This window comes from Physeter macrocephalus, chromosome 6, assembly GCF_002837175.3.
Source record: "Physeter macrocephalus isolate SW-GA chromosome 6, ASM283717v5, whole genome shotgun sequence".
Taxonomy (NCBI): domain Eukaryota; kingdom Metazoa; phylum Chordata; class Mammalia; order Artiodactyla; family Physeteridae; genus Physeter; species Physeter macrocephalus.
The window spans coordinates 53,137,857-53,165,474 of NC_041219.1; the positions used below are offsets into that span (position 1 = coordinate 53,137,857).

A 27,618-nucleotide genomic window follows, 5' to 3' on the forward strand; every position below is an offset into this window, starting at 1 on the left:
CAAGCGTCTGGAAGAACAGCCGGGACACTGATCTCCTGGCCTTCGGGCTCCTGAGGCTCCACTCTCCTGGCGCCGGCCACCTCCTGTCCCCGACTCCAGGCCCGGGTCTGCGGGTGGCAGATGCTCAGTCCCTTTGCTGATGTCGGGGATGATTAAGGCTCTTGGGCGGGAGCCAACAACCTCGTTTACCGACAGGGTCCTGAGGGCAGGGATCTGAGCATCGCCCGCCCGTCTCTTCCAGCCCTGTGCCTCCCACAGACCCAGCTTCCCACGTTGTCAGCCCTCAGACCCGGTGCCTGCAGCCTCCCTGTCCCGGCTCCGACCCGCGTACCCCCGCCCACCTTCCCCTGGGGCCTGGATCCTCTCTGTCCGCTCTCAGCTCTGACCTTCGCCATCTGCTCTCCACGCAGCGGCCGGTGGTCCCGTCACCTTGAGACTCAGCACTCTCCAGTGGACTCTTCTTTCAGAAAACAAGGCAAGAGGCCTCAGGAGGTCAGGCCTCGGCCCCGTCACCTCCGTGACTCGGGGTCCCCGCTCACAGGGACGGCACCTGCCCCGCTGGATGCTCTTCCCGGACACCCGCAGCCCTCGCCCTCACGCCCTCTGGGGCCTCAGGTCGCCTTTTCCCCAACCCGGGGTCTCCGTCCGCCTTCCCTGCTGCATCTTTCTGGGCAGAGGCAGGTCACTGGCTGTCCCCCAGGCTTTGCTTCAGTTACCGCCTGTCTCCTCCTTCACGTGTGGCTCCTGGCAGCCAGCGTTCTCTCCCAGACCTGGGGCACCCAGTGCCTGGCGCTCAGTCCGTTTTTCCTGAAAGGGTCAATACACACCAAGAGAAACGCTGATCTCTTGTCTTCCCCAAAACAAAATCGCTGGAGACACTTGAGCCGTGTCGGCTGCCCGGGAACGAGGCCGGGCCCTCCAGACGCCGGGACTCCCCTCCCAGCGCCAGCATCCTCACCCCCTTTCTTCTGACCTTTTGATCCCAAGGCCCAAGAGGTCCAGGAAGAGAGCGGACTGAGCACGTGGGCAGCTGGCGTGGGTTCCCAGGTGACTGACCTCCCCCTGTGCTGGAGCCGCGGCCCTGGGAACTTCCCGATGATGTCCGACCAGGATTTGAGGTGAACGGCTTCCCTTCCCGGTCCCAAGGGAGAGCATCTGTCCCCCGGTGCCCTGGACGCCATGGAACTGGTAATTGTTGGCCCTGCATCTTCTCGGGCTGCAAAACTTAAGTCACAGTCTGTTTGTTGCCACAGTTTCTGGCTTGTTTATCAAGGTCCACTCCTGAGAAAGACGTCCTGTTATCCCCTCTCAGGTGATCTACCTCCAAGGATCTGCCTCTGCCTGAGACAGAGGGACTCTGCGCTAGGTTCCGAGGAGCCTTGTTTTCCATTTTCAGTCTCCCAAACTCCAGGACGAGGGACCTCACGATGTATATAGTGTGACTTTCTTTCCTTTTGGCCACAATCAGATCATCTCAAGCTCTAACCCTGGTTCTCTTCCTTATCAGAAGCGTGTGTTCTTATTGTTGATTGTGGCTCTCATTTACCAAACGCATAACCTCTTTATCCTCACAAACCCAGGAGTGAGGCCAGCCTCACCTGGGGGACTGGGGATGAGGGATCAGAGGCAGGTGACTGCTTGAAGCAAACAGCACGGCCAGGATTCACACTCAGTCCTGACCTTAAGCTGGAAATAAAACTGATTGAAAGATCGTTTGAAAGCTTTTACACGTGGTTCCAGGGTGTGGACCAGCCAGAGAGCCCAGAGGCAGCCCTGAACGAGCTGAACCCCCTGGGTGCGGAGCTGGCCTCCCTCCCAGAAGCCCCGCCTGGCCTCCTGGCTCCCTGTGGGGCTGGGGGAGGTGCTTCCGCCCTGCAGGGTTGGTCGGGGTGGGAGGCCGAGGAGAGGGGCCTCTGAACGCCTGTGGGCAGGGGCTGAGGAGCGGCCTCTCCCGCCCGTCCCCTGCTCCCATACTGGCTGTGCGGCCAGCCTCCCCGACTCTGCCCACCCCCGACCCCGGGCCTAGTGTCACAGCAACGCTCATCAGCAGAGGCGTGCCAGGGCTCCTGGGGGTGACCCGTGTGTTCCCCATCGACTTGGCCGAGGCTCGGCTACAGAACCAGCGTGGACAGGAAATCTACAAAGGAACGTATGTTGGGGGCCGGGGGTGCGTCGGGGTGCGGGGCCCAGCAGGCCTGGGCAGGGCGGGGCGGCTGCCTGCTCACCCTGACCTTGCTGGCCTCCGCCTCCACGGCAGCAGACTGCCGGGGAAGACAGCTCGCGGGGAGGGCTTCCCGGGCGCGAACCGAGGCGGGCTCCTCGGGGCCGGGGGTGGCACGGACTTGGGGGGCTTGACCTTGCTTCTGCGAGGAGAGTGGGAACACATTTGCATGTGGGGAGGCGTGGGGGCCCCGTCCTGGCACCACTGTGTGTGTGGCGGTGGAGGCCAGTGAGCCCCACCTTCTCTGCTCCCGCGGCCCCAGAGCCGGGACAGCCGCAGAGGGAGGGGCTCCTCCCCGGCACCAGCCCCCGCTGGCCCCGCCCCTGCAGTGTCCCCAGCCAGGGCCACACACCGTGGCTGTCGAGCCTTGCGAGATGGACACGAGGCTGGATTGAGAGGGGCTGACGCGCCAGTGGCCCCGAGTGTAAAGGCGAAGCCCTGGGACACACACGGCTGCCAGCCCTGCCCCGCAGGACCTCGCGATCAGGCTAAATTTGGGGAACTGGTCACTTGTCGGGGGGGCGGGTGGCATGAACAAGACACAGGTGACTTGTGGGAGGTGCACAAAGGAGCCGTCAGGCACGTGCAGTCCCAGCGGGGCGGCGGAAAAGAAAGGGCGTTTCTGTGAAATAGGCAGAGGAGCCCCCCGACTCCCAGGGGCCCCACTCGTCCCGGAAGCTCACCGGCTGGGGGAGGGGGTCCCTATGGCTGCAGACGCCCCACCCTCGCGGTTTCCTTCCAGGAGCTGCGGTGAACCTGACCGCGGTCACCCCAGAGAAGGCCATCAAGCTGGCGGCCAGTGACTTCCGGCAGCAGTTCCTGGAGGACAGGTGCATTGTGCTCTTTTCTGGAAGGTGGCGGGAGCGGGTGGCGACCACGCCTTGGCTCACCTATCAGCAAGTGTGTAAATGTGCATAGGTGGCTGAGTGCTGGTGTGGTTTGGCAGATGGAAGGTGATTTCTAATCTGGAAAGATAGGCCGTATAGAATCTATATGCTCCGTCACCAGCCAGCAACCAGCAGACGAATTTCTTTCAAATACATTTCTTTCTTTCTTTCTTTCTTTTTCTTTTTGGCTGCGTTGGGTCTTCGTTGCTGCGCGCGGGCTTTTCTCTAGTTGCGGCGAGCAGGGGCTGCTCTTCGTCACGGTGCGCGGGCTTCTCATTGCGGTGGCTTCGCAGACGAATTCTTTTTTCAGTTTTATTGAGGGCAACGGATGTTCAGCGCTGGGTACCTTTAAGGTGTTCAGCCTCACGACCTGACATCCATATACTGCAAAATGATGTTAGTTATTAACACCCATCCGCTCACAGAGTTAACAAAAGTGTTGTTTTTAAGAGTTCTTTCATTTTTTAAAATATTTATTTATTTATTTATTTATTTGTGCCGGGTCTTAGTTGCGGCATGCCGGCTCCTTAGTTGTAGCTTGCATGTGGGCTCTAGTTCCCTGAGCAGGGATCAAACCCGGGCCCCCTGCGTTGGCAGCGCAGAGTCTTAACCACTGGACCACCAGGGAAGTCCCCTTTTGTTTTTTACAAAGATGTGTTTCTTGTGATGAGAGCTCCCGGGATCTACTCTCTTAGCAAACCCTCACATACACAGTGGTGTCGTTAACTACAGTCACCGTACTGTGCGTCACGTCCCCAGGACGCACTGACCTTGTAACTGCAGCTCTGCACCGTTTCACCCAGTTCACTCAGTCCCCATCTTCTGCCTCTGGGAACCGCAAATCCGATCTCTTCTTCTATGAGTTTGCATTTTTATAGATTCCACGCATGAGTGAGATCATATAGTATTTGTCTCTCTCTGTGTGACTTATCTCACTTAAGTGTAATGCCCTCAAGGTCCATTCAAGTTGTCGCACATGACAGGAATTCCTTCTTTTTTTTAAATGGCTGAGTAGTATTCCATTGTATGCAATAAATAAATAGATGTACACCACGTCGTCTTTATTCATTCGTCCATCCATGGACACTTTGGTTGTTGCCACGTCTTGGCTACTGTAAATAATGCTGCTATGAACGCAGGGGTGCATAAGTCTTTTTGAATTACTGTTTTTGTTTTCTTTGGGAAAATACCCAACTTAAACTCCCACCAACAGTGCACGAGGGCTCCCTTTTCTCCACGTCCTCACCAATTTTTGTTATTTGTTGTCTTTGGTGATGGCCAGTCTCATAGGTGTGAGGTGATATAGCTTAGAGGTTTTGATTTGCATTTCCCTGATGATTAATTACACTGAGCATTTTTTCATGTATCTGTTGGCCATTTGAATATCTTCTTCAGAAAATGTCCATTCAGGTCCTTTGCCCATTTTAAAATTGGATTATTTGGGGTGTTCTTTTGCTATTGAGTTGTATGAGTTCTTTGTATGTTTTGGATATTAGCCCCTTATCAGGTATATGTTTGCAATTATTTCCCCCCCATTCAGTAGGCTGCCTTTTCATTTTGTTGACGGTTTCCGTTGCTGTGCGGAAGCTTTTTAGTTTGTTTATTTTTGCTTTTCTTGCTTGTGCTTTAGGTGACCAATGTCAAGGAACTTCTCCCGCCGTTGGGAGTTTTATGATCTCAGGTCTTACATGTAAGTCCTTAATCCATTTTGAGTTAGTTTTGTGAGTGGTATAAGATAGAGGTCTAGTTCCATTCTTTTACATGTGAATATCCGGTTTTCCCAGCACCATTCCTTGAAGAGGCTGTCATTTCTCCATCGAGTATTCCTGGCTTCCCTGTCAAACATTAGTTGACCATATATGCAGGGGTTTATTTCTGGGCTCTGGATTCTGTTCCATCTTTCTGTGTCTGTTTTTATGCTGATGAATTGAAACAGATCAGCTGCAGACACTTTGTAGTTCTCTCTGTGCTTCCTGTTGCCCCAGTGACAGTTCTTGGGGGATCAGGAAGGAAGCAGTCCTGCGATAGGTTGTTTCATGGTCCTGGTCTCAGCCTCCCTGGCAGCCTGTTTTAAATTTAGTCTCTTGTCATTAAGGAGACTGAGCTTGACTACTTACCCAGTTGGGTGAGTGGCAGCCAGCCCATGGGGACTAAATACCTAGGGAGGGTAGACGGGCTAGGGTGGGGCAGCAGGGCTGGCCTGTGGCCGAAGGAGCCTGACTCGGGCCCACGGGGCGCAGCGGAATCTGAAGCTGGAGATGCTTGCCAGGTGTGGAGCTGGGCTGGGCCAGGCGGTGGTCACCTGTCCCCTGGAAATGCTCAAGATGCAGCTGCAGCGTGCTGGGCGCCTGCGTGAGGCCTCTCCCACCTTCGCGTGGGATCGATAAAGGGCTGTCAGAACAGATTTCCCCACGTTCGCACTCATCCGCCAGACTGTGACCCAGTCAGCGCTCCAGGTCAGTAGAAGTCTTTATTTTGTGGATTTCAACACCTCCGGCTGTAGGACAAACAGCAGGGATGAGACTCAGTTCAGGAGGGAGAGAGAACGTTTCCCTATTACCTCTGTCCTGCTGCCTTAACATTTAGGCCCGGTTTCCTAAAGATTTTAAGAAACGTCAGTGGCCTGCTCACGCATACTTCAGTGTTGCTATGGAAGCTGGCCTTTCGTGGGAAGGCAGTGAAAGGGAGAAGAGGACCATTCCTGTTCTTTTGCTTTTCTCTGGAAAAGAAGTTTGGCCCCTTCCTAAATCCGGGTCCTCTCAAAGACACAGTGGTCAGGTATCAAAGCATCTGTCAAGGACAGGGGTGTGTCCCAGGGAAGGAGGCCAGCGGGGGGCACAGAGGGTGTCTCCCCAGGGCGAGGCCCAGCCCGCGTGCCACGGGACTGACACGGCACCTGTGAGGCCTTGGGTGTGCGTCTCCCCTCCAACCAGCTGGCCACACATGCTGAGCTGGAATTTAGCCAGATTTCCAGGCTGGATCAGACCAGCCTGAAGCAAACAGACCTGCAAAAAGAGTGAAGTCCAGACACTGGAAGCCCCCGCTGTGTTTTGATCTGCAAAGGGTAAGGTTCTGCCACGTTTCGTTTTTCAACCTGGACGAGACGTCTTAGTGCTCCTCCAACATTCAAAAAGAAGTAAAACTCAGAATATGGATGGATGGGTAAATTATGTACATCTAAGGCGGACAATGGGGAAAATAATGTTCCCTGATTGACCACCTTCTTAAAGCTACTCGTTTGAGACCTGTGCCTAGATTTCTACCCTATGAAATATGGTAAAAGGGGCAGCAAGTACCTTCTTAGTAGGCATTGTTGCTCTGCTGGATACCCATCAAGATTGAGGCAAGAAATACCTTCCTTTTAGGGCTTAAAATCTAGGCCAAGTGTCTCAAACACTGAGAGTTAAAAAAATGAATCTTCACACGACTTCAGTGCGTCGAATGCTGTGGTCGTTAATGAGACTCATCCGCATTCAGAACGCTTTGCATCAATGACCGATTTTCAGGGGGAAAACTCGGTTCTGTTTATTAGATGCTTAACTCATCAGATCATGTGCTCTGAGTTACTCTCCACTAAAAAGGGTTGCCATCTAAAGAATCTAATTCCCTAAAATGGGACATGTTCCCCTAGTCTTGGAATTCTAGAGGAAGGAGGCACCCCTTAAGTCTGAAGGGCAGTTTTTGAACAAAGATAATATGCTGGTTTACAAATTACGCAGAAGACATACGGGGATTCCTGTGTCCCAAAGTACAAGTCGCGTGAAACTATGCAGATAAGTTTAGAGATGGTTGAGGAATGGAAGAAAGATCAAAGACACAGTTTTAACAGGAGGATAAGGAATTGGCGGAGGAGGGGGTCCTACCAGTTTCCTATAAAGAAAGCCGGGCAGGCAGTGGCCGTGCCCTTGGGAAGCAGCCTAAGCAGCAGGGACATCCTATTAGATAATACAGACCCGAGAGAGAGCTCCCTGGAGCCAAGAACTGATGTCCTCACGTTAGGACAACCCTCAGCTCTAGGAAGTGCGGGGCCCGAGGGGCTGCCTTCCCTCCCCGCAGCCAGGGTTCCGCCGCCAGCCCTGCCCCGCGGGGGCCCCCTTTCCCCCGGCAGGCACCTGGCCGCGGCCCTTATCGCCAGGGAGCTGCTCCGCACCCAGGGCCTGGTGGGGCTCTACCGGGGGCTGGGAGCCGCCCTTCTCGGGTGAGGCCTCTCCCCAAGCTGGACACAGAAGGGCCCCAGGGAACAGGGAGAGGAACCCAAGGCCAGAGGGACGGCTCCCCAAGGGGCCTCTGTGCTCTTCTAGGATATTCAAACCCAGGACGGGAGAACCGGGCAGGGCTGCAGGGTCGGGCCTGGGAGACTAGTCTAGGCCCTTCTGCGGGGACCAGGCCCACACGAGTGTCCGGTGCTCTGGGGCCCGGGAAGGCCTGCCTGCAAAGGCCTGCAGATCGTTCCTCAGTCGGCGAGCGGGGAGAACCCAATTCCTTGGCTGGTCAGGAGCACCCAGGCCGGGGGCCAGTGTTCTCCCATCACAGTGCCCGGCCCAGCCTGCCGCCCCCTCACAGGCCAGTCCCACTGAGTCCGTGTCTGGCTCCTCGGGTGCCGGCAGGCGGGTGGGGAAGCCGAGTCCTTTCCTCTCTGCCGTCTCCACCCACACTGTCACTGCCACCGGGGAGCGATGGTGACCGGGCTCCTCCCCGCCCCGCTGTGAGGCCTGAGCGCCCCGCTACGAGGCCTGAGCGGCTGGGAGCTCGGCGCGGCCGCCCCTCCTCCGCGGGGACACCCCCTTCTCCGTCACCTCCTTCCCCCTGGGGGTCAGGGAGCCCACGGGGAAGGCCTCCTTCGCGCACTCCTTCACGTCTGGCTGTGTCGCAGGCCCGGTGACGCCTCTGGAAGCTGAGTACATTGCAGGTGGAGCAGCCTGACTTGCTCTCCAGGGGAGGCGTGTGTAGACTCGTCTGTAGGACGAACATTCTGCACTTTCAGGATGCAAGAGATGAAACAGCCCCAGCGTGAAAACCGTGTAGGGTCACGACCCACGGCCCCTGCAGAAACTCTCATCTCTGACAAACCCCTCACCTCAGGGCTTCCTGTCCCAGGAGGGTTTGGGCACCAGCTATCAGTGACTGCTGGCCTTCCACGATTTGAGGCTAATGGCGGGAGGAGAGGCTTCCCTGTCTCAGGGCTGCCCCTGCTCCTGCCCCATGAGCCGGGCTCTCGCGCAGTGTGTCCCCCGGGGCTCGAGCCCTTCATTTTGTAAGGGAGGCCCAGCGACGGGGAGGTCCCCGTTACAGAGCCCACAAGGGCAGAACGGGCCTCAGGGTTCAGCTGAGTGTGCCAGCTCGCACAGGGAACCCGGCACTTTGTGTCGAGGGAAGGGAAGGACGCCAAAAGCAAGATGTTCACTCATTGTAACTTCTGCTCAATTTAGTTTTTAATACATAATTTATTTATTTATTTTCAGCTGCATTGGGTCTTCATTGCAGTGCATGGGCTTCTCGTTGTGGTGGCTTCTCTTGTTGCGGAGCACGGGCTCCAGGCACACAGGCTCGGTAGTTGTGGCTTGCACGCTCTAGGGCGCAGGCTCAGTAGTTGTGGCGCACAGGCTTAGTTGCTCCGCGGCATGTGGGATCCTCCCGGCCCAGGGCTCGAACCCGCGTCCCCGGCATTGGCAGGCGGATTCTTAACCACTGCGCCACCAGGGAAGTCCTCAATTTTGTTTTGGAAACTCGAATCCAAACCCTCAAGAAAGGCCGGGGTGGGCTTCCCTGGTGGCGCAGTGGTTGAGAATCTGCCTGCCAATGCAGGGGACGCGGGTTCACGCCCTGGTCTGGGAAGATCCCACATGCCGCAGAGCAACTGCAGAGCAGCTGGGCCCGTGAGCCACAATTACCGAGCCTGCGTGTCCGGAGCCTGTGCTCTGCAACGAGAGAGGCCGCGATAGGGAGAGGCCCGCGCACCGCGATGAAGAGTGTCCCCCGCTTGCCACAACTAGAGAAAGCCCACGCACAGCAACGAAGACCCAACACAGCCAAAAAAGAAAAAAAAAGCCAAGTGAGGGACTTCCCTGGTGGCGCAGTGGTTAAGAATCCGCCTGCCAATGCCGGGGACGCGGGTTCGAGCCCTGGGCCGGGAGGATCCCACATGCCGCGGAGCAACTAAGCCTGTGCGCCACAACTACTGAGCCTGCGCCCTAGAGCGTGCAAGCCACAACTACCGAGCCTGTGTGCCTGGAGCCCGTGCTCCGCAACAAGAGAAGCCACCACAACGAGAAGCCCATGCACTGCAATGAAGACCCAATGCAGCTGAAAATAAATAAATAAATTATGTATTAAAAACTAAATTGAGCAGAAGTTACAATGAGTGAACATCTTGCTTTTGGCGTCCTTCCCTTCCCTCGACACAAAGTGCCGGGTTCCTGTGCGAGCTGGCACACTCAGCTGAACCCTGAGGCCCGTTCTGCCCTTGTGGGCTCTGTAACGGGGACCTCCCCGTCGCTGGGCCTCCCTTACAAAATGAAGGGCTCGAGCCCCGGGGGACACACTGCGCGAGAGCCCGGCTCATGGGGCAGGAGCAGGGGCAGCCCTGAGACAGGGAAGCCTCTCCTCCCGCCATTAGCCTCAAATCGTGGAAGGCCAGCAGTCACTGATAGCTGGTGCCCAAACCCTCCTGGGGACAGGAAGCCCTGAGGTGAGGGGTTTGTCAGAGATGAGAGTTTCTGCAGGGGCCGTGGGTCGTGACCCTACACGGTTTTCACGCTGGGGCTGTTTCATCTCTTGCATCCTGAAAGTGCAGAATGTTCGTCCTACAGACGAGTCTACACACGCCTCCCCTGGAGAGCAAGTCAGGCTGCTCCACCTGCAATGTACTCAGCTTCCAGAGGCGTCACCGGGCCTGCGACACAGCCAGACGTGAAGGAGTGCGCGAAGGAGGGCCCCGCTACGAGGCCTGAGCGGCTGGGAGCTCGGCGCGGCCGCCCCTCCTCCGCGGGGACACCCCCTTCTCCGTCACCTCCTTCCCCCTGGGGGTCAGGGAGCCCACGGGGAAGGCCTCCTTCGCGCACTCCTTCACGTCTGGCTGTGTCGCAGGCCCGGTGACGCCTCTGGAAGCTGAGTACATTGCAGGTGGAGCAGCCTGACTTGCTCTCCAGGGGAGGCGTGTGTAGACTCGTCTGTAGGACGAACATTCTGCACTTTCAGGATGCAAGAGATGAAACAGCCCCAGCGTGAAAACCGTGTAGGGTCACGACCCACGGCCCCTGCAGAAACTCTCATCTCTGACAAACCCCTCACCTCAGGGCTTCCTGTCCCCAGGAGGGTTTGGGCACCAGCTATCAGTGACTGCTGGCCTTCCACGATTTGAGGCTAATGGCGGGAGGAGAGGCTTCCCTGTCTCAGGGCTGCCCCTGCTCCTGCCCCATGAGCCGGGCTCTCGCGCAGTGTGTCCCCCGGGGCTCGAGCCCTTCATTTTGTAAGGGAGGCCCAGCGACGGGGAGGTCCCCGTTACAGAGCCCACAAGGGCAGAACGGGCCTCAGGGTTCAGCTGAGTGTGCCAGCTCGCACAGGAACCCGGCACTTTGTGTCGAGGGAAGGGAAGGACGCCAAAAGCAAGATGTTCACTCATTGTAACTTCTGCTCAATTTAGTTTTTAATACATAATTTATTTATTTATTTTCAGCTGCATTGGGTCTTCATTGCAGTGCATGGGCTTCTCGTTGTGGTGGCTTCTCTTGTTGCGGAGCACGGGCTCCAGGCACACAGGCTCGGTAGTTGTGGCTTGCACGCTCTAGGGCGCAGGCTCAGTAGTTGTGGCGCACAGGCTTAGTTGCTCCGCGGCATGTGGGATCCTCCCGGCCCAGGGCTCGAACCCGCGTCCCCGGCATTGGCAGGCGGATTCTTAACCACTGCGCCACCAGGGAAGTCCTCAATTTTGTTTTGGAAACTCGAATCCAAACCCTCAAGAAAGGCCGGGGTGGGCTTCCCTGGTGGCGCAGTGGTTGAGAATCCGCCTGCCAATGCAGGGGACGCGGGTTCACGCCCTGGTCTGGGAAGATCCCACATGCCGCAGAGCAACTGCAGAGCAGCTGGGCCCGTGAGCCACAATTACCGAGCCTGCGTGTCCGGAGCCTGTGCTCTGCAACGAGAGAGGCCGCGATAGGGAGAGGCCCGCGCACCGCGATGAAGAGTGTCCCCCGCTTGCCACAACTAGAGAAAGCCCACGCACAGTAACGAAGACCCAACACAGCCAAAAATAAATAAATTAATTAATTTTTAAAAAAAAGAAAGGCCGGGGTGAGGACAGCTACAGCGGCCTCACCAACTGTGCCAGGTGAGGGCTGTGTCCCTTTGGAGACCACGGCTCCCTCTGCACTGGGTCCGCCCACCCGCTCGCTGGCTGGGGTGTGGGGGGAGGGAGGCCTAGAGCCCTGCCCGTCGGGTCAGCTCCTGGGGCTCCCCTCCCCGCAGGAAACCGTGGAGCCAGGAGAGCCCTGTTCGTAGCCGTGCTGTTCGGGTCACCCAGTCGACGCTCTTCAGCGTCTACTTCTCAGCGTCGGCAAAAGCGCCTCACGGGTTTCGAGTAGGCTTCGTGGCAGCCCCGGCCCTCCTTGCCCCATCCTCTACCTCATGGGCCCCTCCACCTCCCTTGGCGACCAAAGGCCTCACTGCTCTGGGGGTCCAGCCCGGGGACCCTCAGGAGTACCGATCCCCTGAACAGACAGCACAGATGGGATCATCTCTGCATTCCACGTCTATCTATCTCACACGCAGCACCTTGAATCAGCTGGAGGCTTTAGTCGCGTTAACTCTGAGTTAAATAACTTAATTTGTCCCAGCGCTGATACGGGGAAAGGCAGGATTTTGTTTTAGCTCAAGGGGACCACGACAGCCCTCCAGGGCGGCGCCCGCCTGCCCATGCTCGGCCAGGAGGAGATGGGTGGCGTGGACGGCGCGTCCTCCCAGCTTCGTCCCCTCAGGACCGAGCTACACTCCGTGACGACCCGTGTTACTCCTGAGGGTGGAGAACAGACGCTGTATCTTCAGGTCACGGTGGGTTTTCAGTCTTGATGCAATGAACACACAGCAGCTCCTGTCCCCCAAGACCGCAGTTTCTTCTTTCCTGATGCTGCCAAAGCTAATGTAACTAACTGTTCCCTTATTCCAGCCGCCAGGCCCTCCAGGGACGGGTGACCCTGAAGACCTGTGTGCGGACAGTCTCAAGGGGCTGGGAGGGCGCCTCTAGGTGAGGCTTTGGTGGAAAGGAGCGGATGCGCCTGAGGGACACAGGGGGTTCGTGGTTTCAGCTGCTGAGGGCTGTCAACCCGCAGATGCTCCAGGGCTTTGGAAAATGCTTCCTCTTTCCAGATCCCTCAGTGAGAACTTCACCCTCTCAAACCCACAACCTGCAGCGAGCGCCTTGTGTAATAAATCAGTGACATCCACATACGTGTTATGTTTTAATAAATAAAGCATATTCACGGCTTAGATCTTAAATCACGTTTACAGACATTTCTAGGCCCAAACAGGTAACAGTGAAGCTGCCGCTGCTGGAAGTAATGGGGCCCCACATGCACTTGAAGCCCAAAGAGCGGAGACCTGACCCCAGAGCCCACCACCCCGCCCCCCGAGGCCGGACCCCAGGAGAGCAGGAGGCCTGGGGACACTCATGCACCCACCACCTGACCCCTCACCTCCGCGCTGCAGAACAGCGGGAAGTTGCGTTACTTTGAGACAAGCTAGAGGAAGGTTTCCTGATCGTACTGAGACTCGCCCGTCGGTCCCCACCAGCCGGGGCGTTAGCTACAGCAGGGCTTCCACCGACAGAGGCAGGACAGGACAGGAGGACAGCAAAGAGGAAGCTACGCAGGCCGTCTTGTCTCTTCAACTGTCAGAAACGGCCACGTCACGCAGTGGGCGGACGCCACCTCCCTCAGGCTTAGTCCAAAAACTTCCTGTTGGCATTTGCCCCGAACAAGGCTCCCCGCACTTCGGGCATCATCTGTGAAGAAAGAAGCTCCTGCGTGAGGCGGCGCCGTCCCCCGCGCCTCAGCCCCGCCCCGAAGCCAAGCACCGCCAGAGTCCGACCGAGAGACTCAGCGACCGCAAATGTGGGCTTGAGGCCACCGCTTAAGGTGAAAGAGAAAACATGACGGGCGCCATGACCGCCTAAGGCTGCCGTCGCACTCTGATACGGGGAGAAGAGGGGACCTTCTGGAGCACCTACGCTCGTTCTTGCGACAGTTGCTGAGCGCGCGCCGGGTGCCGGGTGGAAAGCTGACGGCGCAGGCGCGCGCTGCAGCAACTGCAAAAGCCCGAGGACTCGACCGCAGGACGCAGCCACCAGCCGCGTGCGGCCCGTGTAACGGAGGTGGCGAACCGTGCACCTTAACCTCGTTTTAGTTAATTCAGCCACGCGTGGCTGGCGGGCAGCACGGCTGAGGTTTACGTTGCCAGAAGAGGACTGTCAGGGTCGGGGCAGCAGGCCACAGCCCTGGAAGAGGCCCCGCACTCGGGACAACTCAAGCTTCCTGCAAGCCCGGAAACACCTGAAGAGCCTGGCGCCCCGTGGCAATTCCTTTAAGAGCAGTTGCTTGACTTTCCAGCATTCCTGCTGGGGTTTGGGGTTCTGGGGCTTTGGGTCAGCATCTCCACATGCCGTAAAATAGATACATTAAAATCCTAGACGCACAAAGCCCTCGTTCTGACCCCAAGGCCACCCTCACGTCAACAATACCCTCTCGGCAAATGGCGCTAAATGCCTGAATCCCCGTTCCTTTTAAGAAAATGTCAAAAAAACGTAGAAAGAATCGCAAATTCCAAATACCGGCCAGTTGACATGTTCTCCGCGGCACCTCCTCAAAGTAACGACAGGCCAACTAACCGATGAGAAGTGTCCCCACGCTCACCTGCTGGGCTATGAGGTCCAGCCGGCTTTCGAGGGTATTGGAGACCTTGATCTTGCGATCCCCGTTGTAGATCTCAACGCCGCCGGCTCTACGAAGAACACCGGAAATAAGCACGTTTATAGATTTGAGGGAAACAGATACACGTTGTCCAATTACCTTCTTCCCTCGGAGAACAGCTGTCTTGGCGTGTGGATGGTCTCAACACTCTTAGGGGCAATGAGTTTGAAACTAATTCAGAAGCTTCTGAAGATTAAAGGTAAAGAGGCTGATAATAACTGTCATTACCAAGTGACTGTGTGCCAATCTGATTTTACATTAGTCTAACCACCAGCCCTCCCCGACTGGACAAAAAGGGGGAAGACTGCGTCCCAGTTTGCAAATCAATACATACAGTCCTCATGGGAACGCTGCTTAAAGGCCCAACGCTGCATGTACCAGGGGTGCTGACAGCAATCCTCCTCAGTGCCTGTGTCTCAGACAAAAGGCTCCATCCCAGCAGGTGCCAAGCCCAGTCCTCAGTGGTGTAAGGCCGATAGGTCACATCCTGCTACAAGGAGCCTCAGGGTGTGAAATTCTTTTGCTACATTACAGTTCTATTTTTTACAAAATATTTCTTGAAATAAGCAGGCTCTGAGGCAAAGGCTGGGAAAAATTTTGCAAATTTTCTCTAGAAAATTTCAAAGGGCCCTGACGTGAATATTATTTTCTTACTCCATCCTCCTCCCCCATTTCCTCTTTGTTTCTCTGAACGGGCCCTGTCCCCACGCGGGCAGCAAGGGAAGGGGTGTGTCTGCTGCGCGCCAGGCGCTCCTGAACGCCAAGTCCAGGGCCTTCCGTGTCTCCTATTCCCCAGGGACCTGGAGTCTTGGTCTCCTCATCATTTATGAACCAGGAAACAGGCTTAAGGGACCAATTTACTGAATAAAACTCCACTTTAAATCTGCACAGTCCTTCACCTGCAATTCTGAATCTCAAAGGCCCTGAAAACAGAACCATCTAATTCGAGTGGCTCCAGAGCCTGAACTGGCTCCAGTCACCTGTCAGCAAACGGCTGGTGTCCCTGCATAACTACCCCTCGGGTGTGAGCGCTCCTGCTTTTCCGTTCAGAAACGTCCGCGTGTTTAATTCTGGGGGAGATGCTGTAACACGTAGAGCACGTACGGGATTGCTTCTTAAGCACCCAAACTCAAAGCACCAGGCACAGTGGTCCTGACTGGAACTGCCGAGTCCTGCATGGTCTCCACCCGCTGACTACCCGTCAGCAGAGTCGCTGTGGATCCTGAGCCCTGATGTCAGTGCTGCACAGACATGACCCCACTTCAGCTTCCAAGGGCTCAGTGAGGCGGGTGCTGTTATCCCAGGTCAGAGATGAATGACGACTAAGTAACTAGTCCGACCCTACCTGGCCAACACCTGGCAGAGTGGAGAAGCAGACCTCGATCTGACAGCAGCGCTCCACAATGCTTAAGCTCCCACAGGCCCTCAGCTTGAAAGCACCGTCACACACGCACCCTATCCCCGAGCCTCACTTGATGAAGCAAGCAGGACTGATTTACAGATGACGGGATTTGGGCTCGAGGTCCCGCAGCGAGCGAGCAACAGGCCAATCGGGACTCAGAACTGGGTCTCGCAATCCGAAACTCATGTGTCCCGAGGCCTCCGCAATGCTGGCCCACGGGGCAGCGGACCAGCGGGCAGGCGCACGGGGAGAATGCCCTGGGCTCTCCCCGGCCAGGAGCTCCTACAGCCCCTCCCAACCACGCCGAGTCTCCCCGCACTCAGCAGAAGCACCGCGGGCGCTCGCGTTCCATGCCAAGGGATCTGCCAGCCAGACACGGCTACCTCCTTGTCAGAGGGAGTGATCACCTTTCTCAGCACCTAGGACACACGTGGACCCAGCTTCAAGCTCTGGGTACAGAATCCGTGCTGCTTCTCAGCAAGCTGAGCCATAAGAAGCTGGTTAAGAAGGGGGAGACCAACAGGCGCCAACACGAGGCACGCGTGGGGTGGCCACACCACCATCCTGCCCGGGGCGCCGAGGACACGCGCAAGGCCGGGCGGACGGCCGTTCGCGCAGCCAGAGCACCTCGGGTGTTAAAAGCAGAAACGTTCCTTACATTTCCTCAGGCAGGTAGGCCTCCTGATCGATCTGGACATCAACGTCTCTTTTGGTGGCGATTTTGTACACGGGGATTGCTTTCTGCACCGCAGCCTGGAAAAACACAAAAAACAGAGAGGTTTTATCAGCAACTATGGAGCAGGTATCCATAAAACCAACAGTCTGTACGAACAAAGATATTCCTACTTATTTTTCAAGTAAAAGAACAGACGTGTTGCTGGTGGGAATGTAAAACGGTACAGCCGCTGTGGCAGACGGTATCGTAGACCCTCAAAAGTTAAACGCAGAATCACCACAGGATCCAGCAAGTCTACCTCTGGATATTTATCCAAGAGAAGTAAAAGCACAGACCCAACAGATACTTGTACACCCATGTTCTCATCAGCATTGCTCACAATACTCAAAAAGGTAGAAACAACCCAGGTGTCTATTATCACATAAATGAATAAATAAAATGTGGTCTTTAGATATAATTCAGCCTTAAAGAAAGAAATCCCGACACGCGCTACAACATGAATGAACCCTGAAGACATTACTGCCAAGTGAAATAAGCCCGTCACAAAAGCACAGATACTGTCTGAGCCCCAATGTATGTGTCAATCTGTTCAACTAGTAACCGTGTCAGAAAAAGACTAAAGTTCCTTCAAGAAAATGTTCTCACATGTCTCCTGGAGCCTACAGTGCTGTCCGAAGATGGGACTTTCCACGCCACGCTCAGTGCGGTGCAGCGTGAGAAACCCTCTTCCATCTGTCCTACGCCTCCACTTTCCCCAGCCCACTGCTTTTTAAAACTGCGGTAAAATGCACATGAAATTTACCATCGTGATCAGTTTTAAGTGTACAGTTCTGTGGCTTTAAGTACGTTCATTGTTGTGCAACTGTCCCCACCATCCCTCTCGAGAACGTTCCACCTTCTCAAGCTGAAACTGTCCCCATTAAACACCATCTCCCCCTGCCCCTCCCCCTGCCTCTGTCTCTTTTATTTAGATGGTACTGCCTATCCTCTGCTCCAATCCAGTAGGTACTGTTTTTATTGAATTTTCAGAAGATTATGGTATTACAAGGTCTCCAGAAAGGGAGGAGGGTACTAACTCAGATGGCAACTTGATTTGTTTAAGAAAATAAATAAGAGGCTCAGGTACACTTAAGTTAGTATCTACAACATGTTAAGACTCTTCTAATCCCCACGGTTGAGCTGTCACTTATTAGAGCATGCATTTCATCCCTGCCATTTTGACCTTTAAAAAGAAAAAGGATTTCGTCAAGCTCTACCTTCACCAGAGGGAAATCCTGTTTCCTGCAACGAATGATCATTCGGGGCTCCAACAACTGGTACAAACCCTATTAAAGCACAATCAGATACAATTAGTAAAAACCGCAAACTATAAAATAAAACAACAGCAAACAAAATGTCTTCATAACTCTTTCATCTAGTTTGGGAAAGCAGTCCTCTTGTTTAAGTTCCCCCAAAGATGGCCTACATAGTATGAGAACATGGCAAGATCTTCGTATCACAAACCAGATGAATATACCCAATGCTCTGGTGATGGGAACGAAATTCACACGGGAGTCTGACATCAACTAGGTCGAGGACAAATATTGTATTTAACAGCTGAGCAGCACACAATTAAAATTTATACAGCCTGTGGTCTGAACCTCAATATCTAAAGCAAGCATTTTAGTGGTAAAATCAAATTAGGAAAGTTTACAGCTGGAGGTTACAAAGGACAAGTAAGACAACATCAGTCTCGTCCACCGGCCAGACACCACCGTCCTCCCACACATCTCCCGACCAGACGAGGAAAACAGCTAAGATGAGAACACAGGAGAAACAGCAGGCTTCTATCCCATTTTGTCGACTCTGCAGGGACGTGGCTCTCTCAGTGGTGCATCCGACCTACAAACTTACCTGGAGGACCAGTCCATCCAGCAGCACTTGGTACCTGGTCGTATCTTTTACCACTTTGCTGAGCCTCTGTTTGGCTTCATTTAGTAGGTCCTACAAAGAGTAGAAAAAGTTATCTACACACCCGGGTAGTCAGCTCGGACCCCACATGGGGCTGGCCCAGCTTGTGTCCAGTCACTTCTCACTTTATGGCTGTGTTTTCAGCCCATGCGCGTTCTCTGAGGTGTACGGCAAAGCAGACGCCGCCCTAAGGACACTGGTACAAGGGAGCCAGAGCACCACCACGGCGGCTCCCAGGGACTCGCACTCGGGCAGGAGAGCCCCGATGATCGACCACGACCGGCCAGCACAGAAAGAGCTACATGACGCCGACGTGGGAAGCGAGCCAGTGAGGCAGCTGGGCAAGATGGTTCCATGTTTTATTAGAAAAAGCAGCCTCTGCACAGAGAACAAAGTGTCATCAACGTTCACCTGTGGGAGGCTGGACTGTCAATGATTTCAGTACTCTTTATGTCAGTCTGTATTTTCTCACGGTCTATAATAAACGCTGGCTTCTATAACTAAAACAGACATTGAAAGGGACTCCAGAGACAGATCTCACACGGTTGAGGAGGGCACGCTGGCAGCTACTCATTAAGTGGTAAGCACGTGCAGGCTTACTGGTACGAGAGGACTGAGGCCCTTTAAGGGCAGAGATAGCGCCTCAGTCCCGCTGCTGGCCACCCAGCACCGCTGAGAACATTTCGTCCTAGTAAATCTTCCACATACACGTCTCCTTTACTGAATATGATCTCTGGAATGATTTGGGGGATTTAAAGAAGAGGGAGAACATACATGCTCACCCAGACACCAATCAGAATTTGAGGAGTGAGGGTGGAGAGAAGGAAGTGGCCCTGTATTTGGTTCTGAGAGTCACCCTTGGACCCGCACCCAGCCCGGAACCACTGCCGAGCAGTTGAAGCCTTTAGAATCTAGAACGCTACGGCGCAAAGATTTGAAGCATTTATGATATAAGACATCTGGCTGAAAGAAACCTCAGCCCCTCCTCACCAAGAGAGCCCTCAAGCACAGTTCTCTCTGTGCTGGAATTGACTGTCCACACTGGTCAAGCCGGTAGGGGTGGACAGGAAGAGTACGGAGACAGGTTTACTCTAAAACAATGAGCATCAAGTCAAGCTGTAAAGAGTGATGCCAGCCATTTGTAAAAATAACCCACTGAAAACTCTGGAAATGGACAAATGAGGAGTCTTAACCCCACCCAGAACTCCAATCAAGGGAGTAGGAACTTGGAATAAACTGAACTCCAGCTAAGAAAGCTGAAACCTCATCGACATAAACTGTATTGTCCCTTATCTAAATCATTCTTGTCCACTTAAAAGACATGCCCCACAGGTCAGGAAGGTAACTTAAGTAATACCCCAGTGACACTCTTTTGATTCTAAACTCAAGTTTCTGGCTGTAGTCTGACTCCCCATGGGGAGGGGTATAGGTTACTGCCGTTCACGTGTCAGCCTACAGATCAGTATTTTGAGAGTTTGGAAGGACATTATCTGTCCACCTGAACCTAACTGCCTCTAGGATCCTGAAAATATTAGATTCTGCTCCTGGAAAGCAAGAAACTAAAACCCGATTATGACGACAACAGCAAAATCACCTCTCCTTGCTTGTGCCCTGTGTGAAGAGTCAGGGGGCCTCCCGCAGAGACATTTCTGTTTCGTCTCTTTAACCGCAGCACCAGAAATCTCTACTTCAGGACCAACAAATCACAATTTCTAAAGGTCGGTCTGTTCTTTATCTCCCTTAAACGACAACAACACCACCTTAACACAGTGTGAGGTTTAGGAAGTGACGTTAAAGAGCTGTTACTTACCCCAGGCCTGTCCTGTGTGAGGCACTGCACGGTCACTTTTCCTATGTGGACCAACTTAATTCTAGAGAAGCTTCACGTATATTCTTTCCCCGTTTTATAAGAAAAGGAAGGTTCAAAGGGGTTAAAAAATTCGCCCACCGGGACTTCCCTGGTGGTCCAGTGATAAAGAATCAGCCTTCCAATGCAGGGGACGCGGGTTCGAACCCTGGTCTGGGAACTGAGATCCCACATGCTGCAGGGCAACTAAGCCCGCACTCTCTAGAGCCCATGCGCCACAACTAGAGCGCCCACACACTGCAACTAGAGAGCCCACGTGCTGCACTACTGAGCCCGTGTGCTGCAACAAAGATCCGATGCGGCCAAATAAATAAATAAATAAATATTAGGGGAAAAAAAATTCGCCCACCGAACAGCAGATAGTGGTGAAACAGAAACACACCTCACAGGGATTCCAAAGCATGGGCTCTTACACCTGGAAAGCCTCAGGGCAGGCAGGGGAAAAGGGTAAACAGCAGAGAAAAGTAACTAAAGGACTATGCAACCATGCACTTTTGGTAGCAGAACAGCTTGCCTGTTTGCTTTTCATTTTTATCCTGGTTCTGTATTTTCTTCCTTCCATCTTCTGTCAACATCCTTTTCTAGCCAACTGCTTGACAAATCCCCTTCCTTTCAGTTTCTTATTCTATGGATAAAGCTGGAAAAATAAACGTTTTAAAAGAGCCAAATCCACAGAAACATGCACGTGTAGCCCTGTCCCCCATCATCTCACAGCCAGTTTCCTCACCCTCCGTGCCGCTTCATTACTGGGGTTCACTAAACCGCAAATTACCTGACGGCAGGATGTTAGGCTGCAAAGGACTAAGGAAACGAGCGCTTTAGGACAACTGAAATGATAGAAATGTTTATTTTAACAAAATTCTCATTATACATTAGCAAAACAAAAGCTCAGGCTGTGCTCTGAAACCGAGTTGCACGCTACAGAATAACTGGCTTTGCCACCTACCAAAACACGGACAGTTCAACAAAACGAGAAAAAATGAAAGCAAAACAAGAAAACCCCGACAGTTCACACGCCCGCTGCCTTCAGCCCCTCCCCGCACGCTCGCCTGCCCAGCTCTCACCACCAGGCTTTGTCTCTACCAACCCAACGGTGCTGCTCTAGTACGAGTTAGAGGTGAAACCTCGATCGCCAACTCCAAAGATCACTGCACTCTTCCCCCTTGGACTCGCTGAAGCATGAGCCACTGTATTTGATTACCATTTTGCTCTTCAAGTTTTCTGTCCCCTTGGCTTCTCCTTCTCCTCCAACGCGACTGCTTTCCCCCCATGTTCCTTAGCAGTCTCGTATTTTCCTGCCGTAAGCTGAAGGCTTCTCGGTTTGCTCCCCTGGCCCTGTAGTTCTACATCCATGAGCTTGCGATCTCACCCATGCCACGCAGCTCCACGTGGGACCTGTGTGCTGTCTGAGTGGAAGCCCCAGCCTCTCCTAAGTGCGCCTGGACTCCGAAGGCGATTCAGACGCCAAGATTCATCACCATTCCCCACCTGCTCCTCCCCCTGTGTTTCTAACCCTCACCACCTCTCCAAGTGCCTAGTGAACTGGTGAGAAAGCTTAGGTCTTTCTTGACGCCTCACAACCTGCAGTCACCAAGTCCTACGGACCACACCTTTCAGCATCTGTGGATGCCGTCTCTTTGTGTCCTCTGCTGCCATGTGGTCTAGGCTTTTCTATGTCTTGACCTTCAGGTCAAAGTTAAGCCATAACCTCATTTCCTCTCCCCAAGTTACCAGCTCTCTTTCTCCAACACAAATCTGAGCCTAAAGCAGTATTTCTCAGTGTGACTCTCAGACCCCCTGCAACAAGATTACTCTGGGCTGTTTATTCCTGATGAGAACATAGAAAATGTTCTCTGGAAATGGGGCCAGGAGCCTGAATTTTAACAAGGCCCTCCAGGTGATCTCTGTGCCTATTAGAGTTAAGAGAGTTGGCCAGAGGATTTGTCCCGCACTCTTCAGCAGGCTCTCGAGGCTCTTCTAACTGAACCCTGGTGTCTCTCTCCAGCCTCAGCTCCTACGCTCCCCACTCTCCTGGACAATTCCATTTCCTGCCCGTGTTGTCAATTCCAGGCCTCTGTTTTTGGTTCAGGCTGCTCTCTCCGTTCCGTCTCCGAGGTCATGACTAATTCTTTACAGTCACACTCAAAAGGCTGCAGTACAGATACAGTCTCTGGTCTAGACCCGGTTAGACAGCAGACTCCTACAGGACGGAGCACCCAATGCAGGACCAATACAGGCAAACCCTGCAGTGCAAACGGCTGACTGCCAAAGGAACCCCGCTAATTATGAAACGAAAATAGAAGAGTGAAAACTACAAGATCAAGTTAGTATCGAAAGCAGAGAGACATTTAGTTGTGACAGTTTTAGAAGCAGATAAACACTGGCTACTCTGGGGTCTATTAAGTGTTATGGCAGTTATGTCAGTGAGTCACCTCTGTGTGTCCTGACACTCGACATCCTGGCAGACACTTCCATCTGAAGGCTTCCTGGCCCCTCAAAGAATGTCCAACGTGATCTGGTGGTTCTTCTTAAAAAAGCCTGCCCTCCTGACTTCCTACCATGTTAATGGAGCCACCACCCTCCTAGGCAGTCGGGCCTGAAACTCAGGGTTTGGAGTCAGCCTTAGAAGAGGAGGTGAGGGCCTTCCCTGGTGGCGCGGTGGTTGAGAATCCACCTGTCGATGCAGGGGACACGGGTTTGAGCCCTGGTCCGGGAAGATCCCACATGCCGCGGAGCAACGAAGCCCGTGCGCCACAACTACTGAGCCTGCGCTCTAGAGCCCACGAGCCACAACTACTGAGCCCATGCGCCACAACTACTGAAGCCCACGCGCCCAGAGCCTGTGCTCCGCAACAAGAGAAGCCACCGCAATGAGAAGCCCGCGCACTGCAACAAAGAGTAGCCCCCGCTCGCCGCAACTAGAGAAAGCCCGCGCACAGCAAAAACCCAACACAGCCAAAAATAAATTAATTTTTTTTAAAAAAGAAGAGGAGGTGGAGGAGTCAATCAGTAGCCAACGTCCGGGGCTTCCTCCTATAAAATGTGTCACCACTGACACCCAACTCAGTCCTTGCTGCCACTGTGCCACTCACCTAACAAGAACCGATAGCTTATAATATTAGTTTGTTTCTCTAGTCATCTAAGAAGATGCTATGTCTTCTGCTTAGTCAAGTATTATATTTTCAGTTTTATAGCTTTTCCATATAGTTCCTATTCACCAACATTTACTCCTAATTGCTTACTGTTGGCATGTAGTAAAACTATCAATTTCTGTATATTCTCTTTGTAGCCAGTCACCTTTTTGAACAAATTACTAGGTCTTAGTTTTTCAGATGTTGTATTTTTTAGTATACAATCGTATCTTCAAAAAAAATAAAACTTGTCTCTCCATTTTGTAAGAAATCTAGGGCCTCCACAATAACAATGAGTAACAGTGGAAACAGAGGCCTCCGCTTGGTTTCTAAATTTTTTTTTTTTTTTGGCCACAGCATGCAGCTTGCAGGATCTCAGTTCCCCGACCAAGGATCGAACCTGTGCCCCCTGCAGTGGAAGAGCAGAGTCCTAACCACCGGACCACCAGGGAATTCCCTTGTTTCTGAATTAATTCAAATTCCTTCAGCCTGTCTCACCTAAGTGGTATGTTTCTGCCCTCTCCTTTGGGTGACAGTACTCCCCAAATGGTTTTCTGTCTAACCTCTTCTCTGTTAAATTTAGTCTACGTACTCATATCATGAACCCTATTTATGATATTCCTAACAAGATAAAATGAAACCTTCAACGGCTTTCTACTGAAAGCCAGCAAAGCTCTTCACTTGCACTCATGGCCCCACAGTAACTCCATCCTACCTTTCTAGCCTTATGAGTCCCCATCGCCCTCAGATACGGTACGGTCCCCCCGTCACGTGCTGTATACCCAGGAGCTACATGCTCTGCTAGAGCAGCAGGTCCTTGAAGACTGGACACACATCTTATTCATTTCTGTATTTATTACAATACCTAGTGTAATGATTTGCTGACCAAATGTTTTCTCTCTAAAAATCATTCATCACCTCCTTAATCTAACATTAACTAGTGAAGTCTCTGTAACAGACAAATGAATAAACGTTTTATAATTCTATAACTAAAGGGGCTAATTACTCACTGTGATAAGGTCATCTCTCGCTCTGAGGACTTTGAGCCTCGCTTGATTCATCAAATTAGACATCTGACTGCAAAAGGCACGGAAAAGTAGTATCATTACAGCATAAAAAACAACCACCGTAGAGAAAGAAAGGTACAACCTCCTATGTAGGTTGTGCAAACACTTCTCTTTGTACAGATCCCAAAGAGAACTCCCTGAAATACATGTAGTGGTTTTTATCCACTTATTTTCAAAGATAAGGAAATATTTATTGAATGCTTATGAAGTGGCAAGACTTTCTTATCAGTTATTTCAGCTATATCTTTCAATAATCCTGTGAGCCTTCCGTTTTCCCAAATGAGGAAAGAGAAGTTAAGCAACTTGACCAAGGTGAGTTAATCGGTGAGTGGTCCAGTTAAGACCAGACCCCGTAACTGCCTGGCTCCAAAGAACCTGCTTTACCCTCTCGTCCCAGTGATTTTCAAAGCTCACATTTTCTTCTGCTGCTCAATCTGCTTTTCTTTCTTCTCGTAGTATTCCATAATCTTCAGTCTTTGGGTCTGCACAAGGCGGCCTTTCTCAATGTTGAACTCTTCTTCTGCCTACCAAGGAATTTATTATTACTAATTCATTATACAGACTTTAACAGTTTTATTTTAAGCAGCTGATGACCAGGGTAGTTGCTTATATTCACCTTATTCTATATCTAGTATCCACCAACAAAGTTTCAATGAATATAATCAGAAGATTCTGTGTATGCAAAAAATTATGTATTTTAAATTTGATCCGTCTGTTTAATAGAGGGCTAATGAAAAGGACACAGAATTTGGAGTGAGAAGATCTGAGTTACTGTCTAAAAAATCTGGTCAAGTAATCTCAGTCTAAATGTCCTCCCTTATAAAATAAGAGAATAAAAATAGTATTCTTTCCTTTGTAGGTCAAAATCTAACAGTCCTTTTAAAATTATAAACTACATAAATTTGAGTTATTAGTTTTATTAGTGTTAATCACTGAGCAGTCACTTTTTACAAAGGGTATCTCAGTATATCAGCCGTCTGTGATTTGCAGGCAGTAAGAAATTATGACTTTGGAAGCTAACTAAAGTTATTGATTCAGATGTTTAATGCTTGGCATAGATACTGGAACTTTCATATTCTAAAATAAATGCCTAACAGCTTATTTCTATACCTATCACAGGAAATAAGTACAGATGACGGTATTACACGAGATAAGACTACTTTAAACAGGAATGCATTTACCGGCTGAAATAGAAGTTCTGTATTTGTCCCAGAGAGAAATAAGGAAACTAGCCATACGAGAAACTGCAGTGCTCCTATGGCCATCAAAACAATGTTAAACAAGCAACAAGGATATATTGTACAGCACAGAGAAATACAGCCATTATTTTGTAATAACTTTAAATGGAGTATAATCTATAAAAATATTGAATTACTATGCTTACACCTGAAATTAATATAATATTGTTAACCAACTATACTTCAATTAAAAATATATATATATATTAAACAATACCCTCTCAACTTTCATTTCAGTGACAGGCAAAATACGTCTTTTCTTCCTTAGATGATAAATTACTCAGATTGTTCAAAGGTTCAGTTTTGGCCCTAGGATACCAGGTACACACAATTTTAAGGCTTTACTGATAAGTAACAAATGTAACCACTGTAGAATAAAGTAAAAGGACAATGAAAATAAAGTATTAGATGATATATTCAGACCTACTATGATACCTAGAGAAAAGAACAATTTTATATACTGTACAGAAACACTGTGCAACTCGAAATATCTGTAAAATTTCTAGATGCTGACAGCTGCCTTCGTGATGGACAGGGGCTTTCATTTCATGCCTTACATATGCCAAACTGTGTATTTACATTTTTTGCAGCAAGCACAAATAAAAAAGCAACATAACAATGAAAAAATACTACCTCCTCCCCTGACCAGCTATCAATTAGCCACAGTTGCTCAATGTCTTTTGAGTTTGGATTCCATGAGAAAATTAATCCATCCCTTACTTGTCTACTCCCTACCATAAAATTTCAGGACACTTATTGACAATCAGAATTTTGGGACTTCCCTGGCAGTCCAGTGGTTAGGATTCCATGCTTCCACTGCAGGGGGACAGGCTCGATCCCTGGCCAGGGAACTAAGATGCCGCGTGCCATGTGGCACAGGCAAAAAAATTAAAGCATGTTTAGAAAGGAAAACTTATTTTTAACGTTAAAGAGATCCTTATTGGTCCTATGCAATGCTCTGTTAAACAATTTTACTAAGTACTAATTAGCAAAGCAAGACAGTACGAAACTTTGATAACTTCTTAAACCTAGGAAGTGGAATCTCACCTTTGCATCTATTTCTTCTGCTTTCTCATTGGCTTCTTGTTCAATAAAAGCCATCATGTGCTTAATCTATAAGGAGAAGGAAAAGGTTACTTTATTTTTGAATATGACAAGAAAAAATATCTATCTTTTCTGATTCTTTCAACAATCATTTATGGAATGCCTTTCTGTTCTCAGGTAACTTACAATCTGGAATTTACTCCAGCAAATGGACCAGATGCAATATTCAACAACAGAAGTAAATAGGCCATTATCCCACTTTCAAGGAACTCGGAGTCTATGGGGAGGAAGGACTGAATACACGTCCTCCTCTACTTCCGTCCTCCTCTACTTCCGACCTCCTTCAGCCAGACCGTCCTTTCCCCATCTCCATTTCTAATGGAGTGTACCAGAGGGCCTCCTACTCTCGAGGCACTCCAACCTGACTCCCCTCCCCCCAACCCAGGGAAATCACTCTCGAAAGATGACAGCGATCTCCTCGCCCTTATCCCTTATCTTACCGCATCTGCAGCGTCTCTTGGTACACTGACCACCACCCTTCTTGAGCACGCGCTTCCCTTTGCTCCCACCACTTCCTTGCTCTCCTCCCTCCTCAGCCTCCTCTGGGGCCATGCGCTTCTTCCTCCGCCTCCTAGCCAGCTCCTTCAGGGGATCCTACTCACAGCAACGGAAATTCCACGCGCTCAGTAAGAACACTGATCGCTCTCCTCCCACCTCCCACTTGACCTCTGCCTTGAGGACCAGCACCAACATCCAAGTCGTCTCCTCCCGTATCGCAGGCCCCACATCCAGTCACCGTGTCCTAAGAGTTCTCTCTTCTAACACCTCTTTAATTTGTCCACCTCTCTCCATCTTCACAGCCACAATCGCATCTTTGCTATCATCATCTCTCGGCGGAATCACCGCAACAGCTTACATATTTTCTCCGGGCCCTCAGTCTTGTTCCCTTGCTAACCAACTCTACCTGGCAACCAGGAAGATCCTTTACAAATGTCCCTCTCATCACGTACCACACCCCCCGCTTAGGATAAAGTGCAGAGATTTTAGAAGGTCTGTGATGTGGTCACTGCTCACCTCTCCAGCATCACATGAAATGTAACCTCCACCACTGGCAACTCCTCAGACTCCTAGCTCCTGTCATCCTACATTTTTAAAAATTAATTAATTAATTTTATTT

At 51.7% G+C, this 27,618-nt stretch overlaps 2 protein-coding genes and 1 non-coding gene across 3 annotated transcripts; 1 reads left to right on the forward strand and 2 right to left on the reverse strand.

The window, feature by feature from the left end:
- Positions 1 to 1,179: 1,179 nt before the first annotated feature.
- On the forward strand, positions 1,180 to 8,728 carry SLC25A18 (solute carrier family 25 member 18). The gene is made up of 8 exons (XM_055085713.1): positions 1,180 to 1,188; positions 1,722 to 2,149; positions 2,261 to 2,310; positions 2,964 to 3,036; positions 5,324 to 5,492; positions 6,828 to 7,306; positions 7,642 to 7,715; positions 7,847 to 8,728. The coding sequence occupies exons 1-8, from the start codon at positions 1,180 to 1,182 to the stop codon at positions 8,029 to 8,031; spliced, it is 1,467 nt and encodes a 488-aa protein (XP_054941688.1). The 3' UTR covers positions 8,032 to 8,728.
- TRNAG-GCC (transfer RNA glycine (anticodon GCC)) lies at positions 3,664 to 3,736 on the reverse strand. The gene has a single exon. It is a non-coding gene; the product is annotated as a tRNA-Gly (tRNA).
- Positions 8,729 to 12,549: 3,821 nt separating the features above from the next.
- Positions 12,550 to 26,548, reverse strand: ATP6V1E1 (ATPase H+ transporting V1 subunit E1). Its single transcript, XM_028490845.2, has 8 exons — positions 26,445 to 26,548; positions 24,574 to 24,683; positions 24,103 to 24,169; positions 18,038 to 18,127; positions 17,401 to 17,469; positions 16,127 to 16,221; positions 14,010 to 14,097; positions 12,550 to 13,102 (listed from the first exon to the last, which is right to left on the reverse strand). The coding sequence occupies exons 1-8, from the start codon at positions 26,499 to 26,501 to the stop codon at positions 13,040 to 13,042; spliced, it is 639 nt and encodes a 212-aa protein (XP_028346646.1). The 5' UTR covers positions 26,502 to 26,548; the 3' UTR covers positions 12,550 to 13,039.
- Positions 26,549 to 27,618: the final 1,070 nt, after the last annotated feature.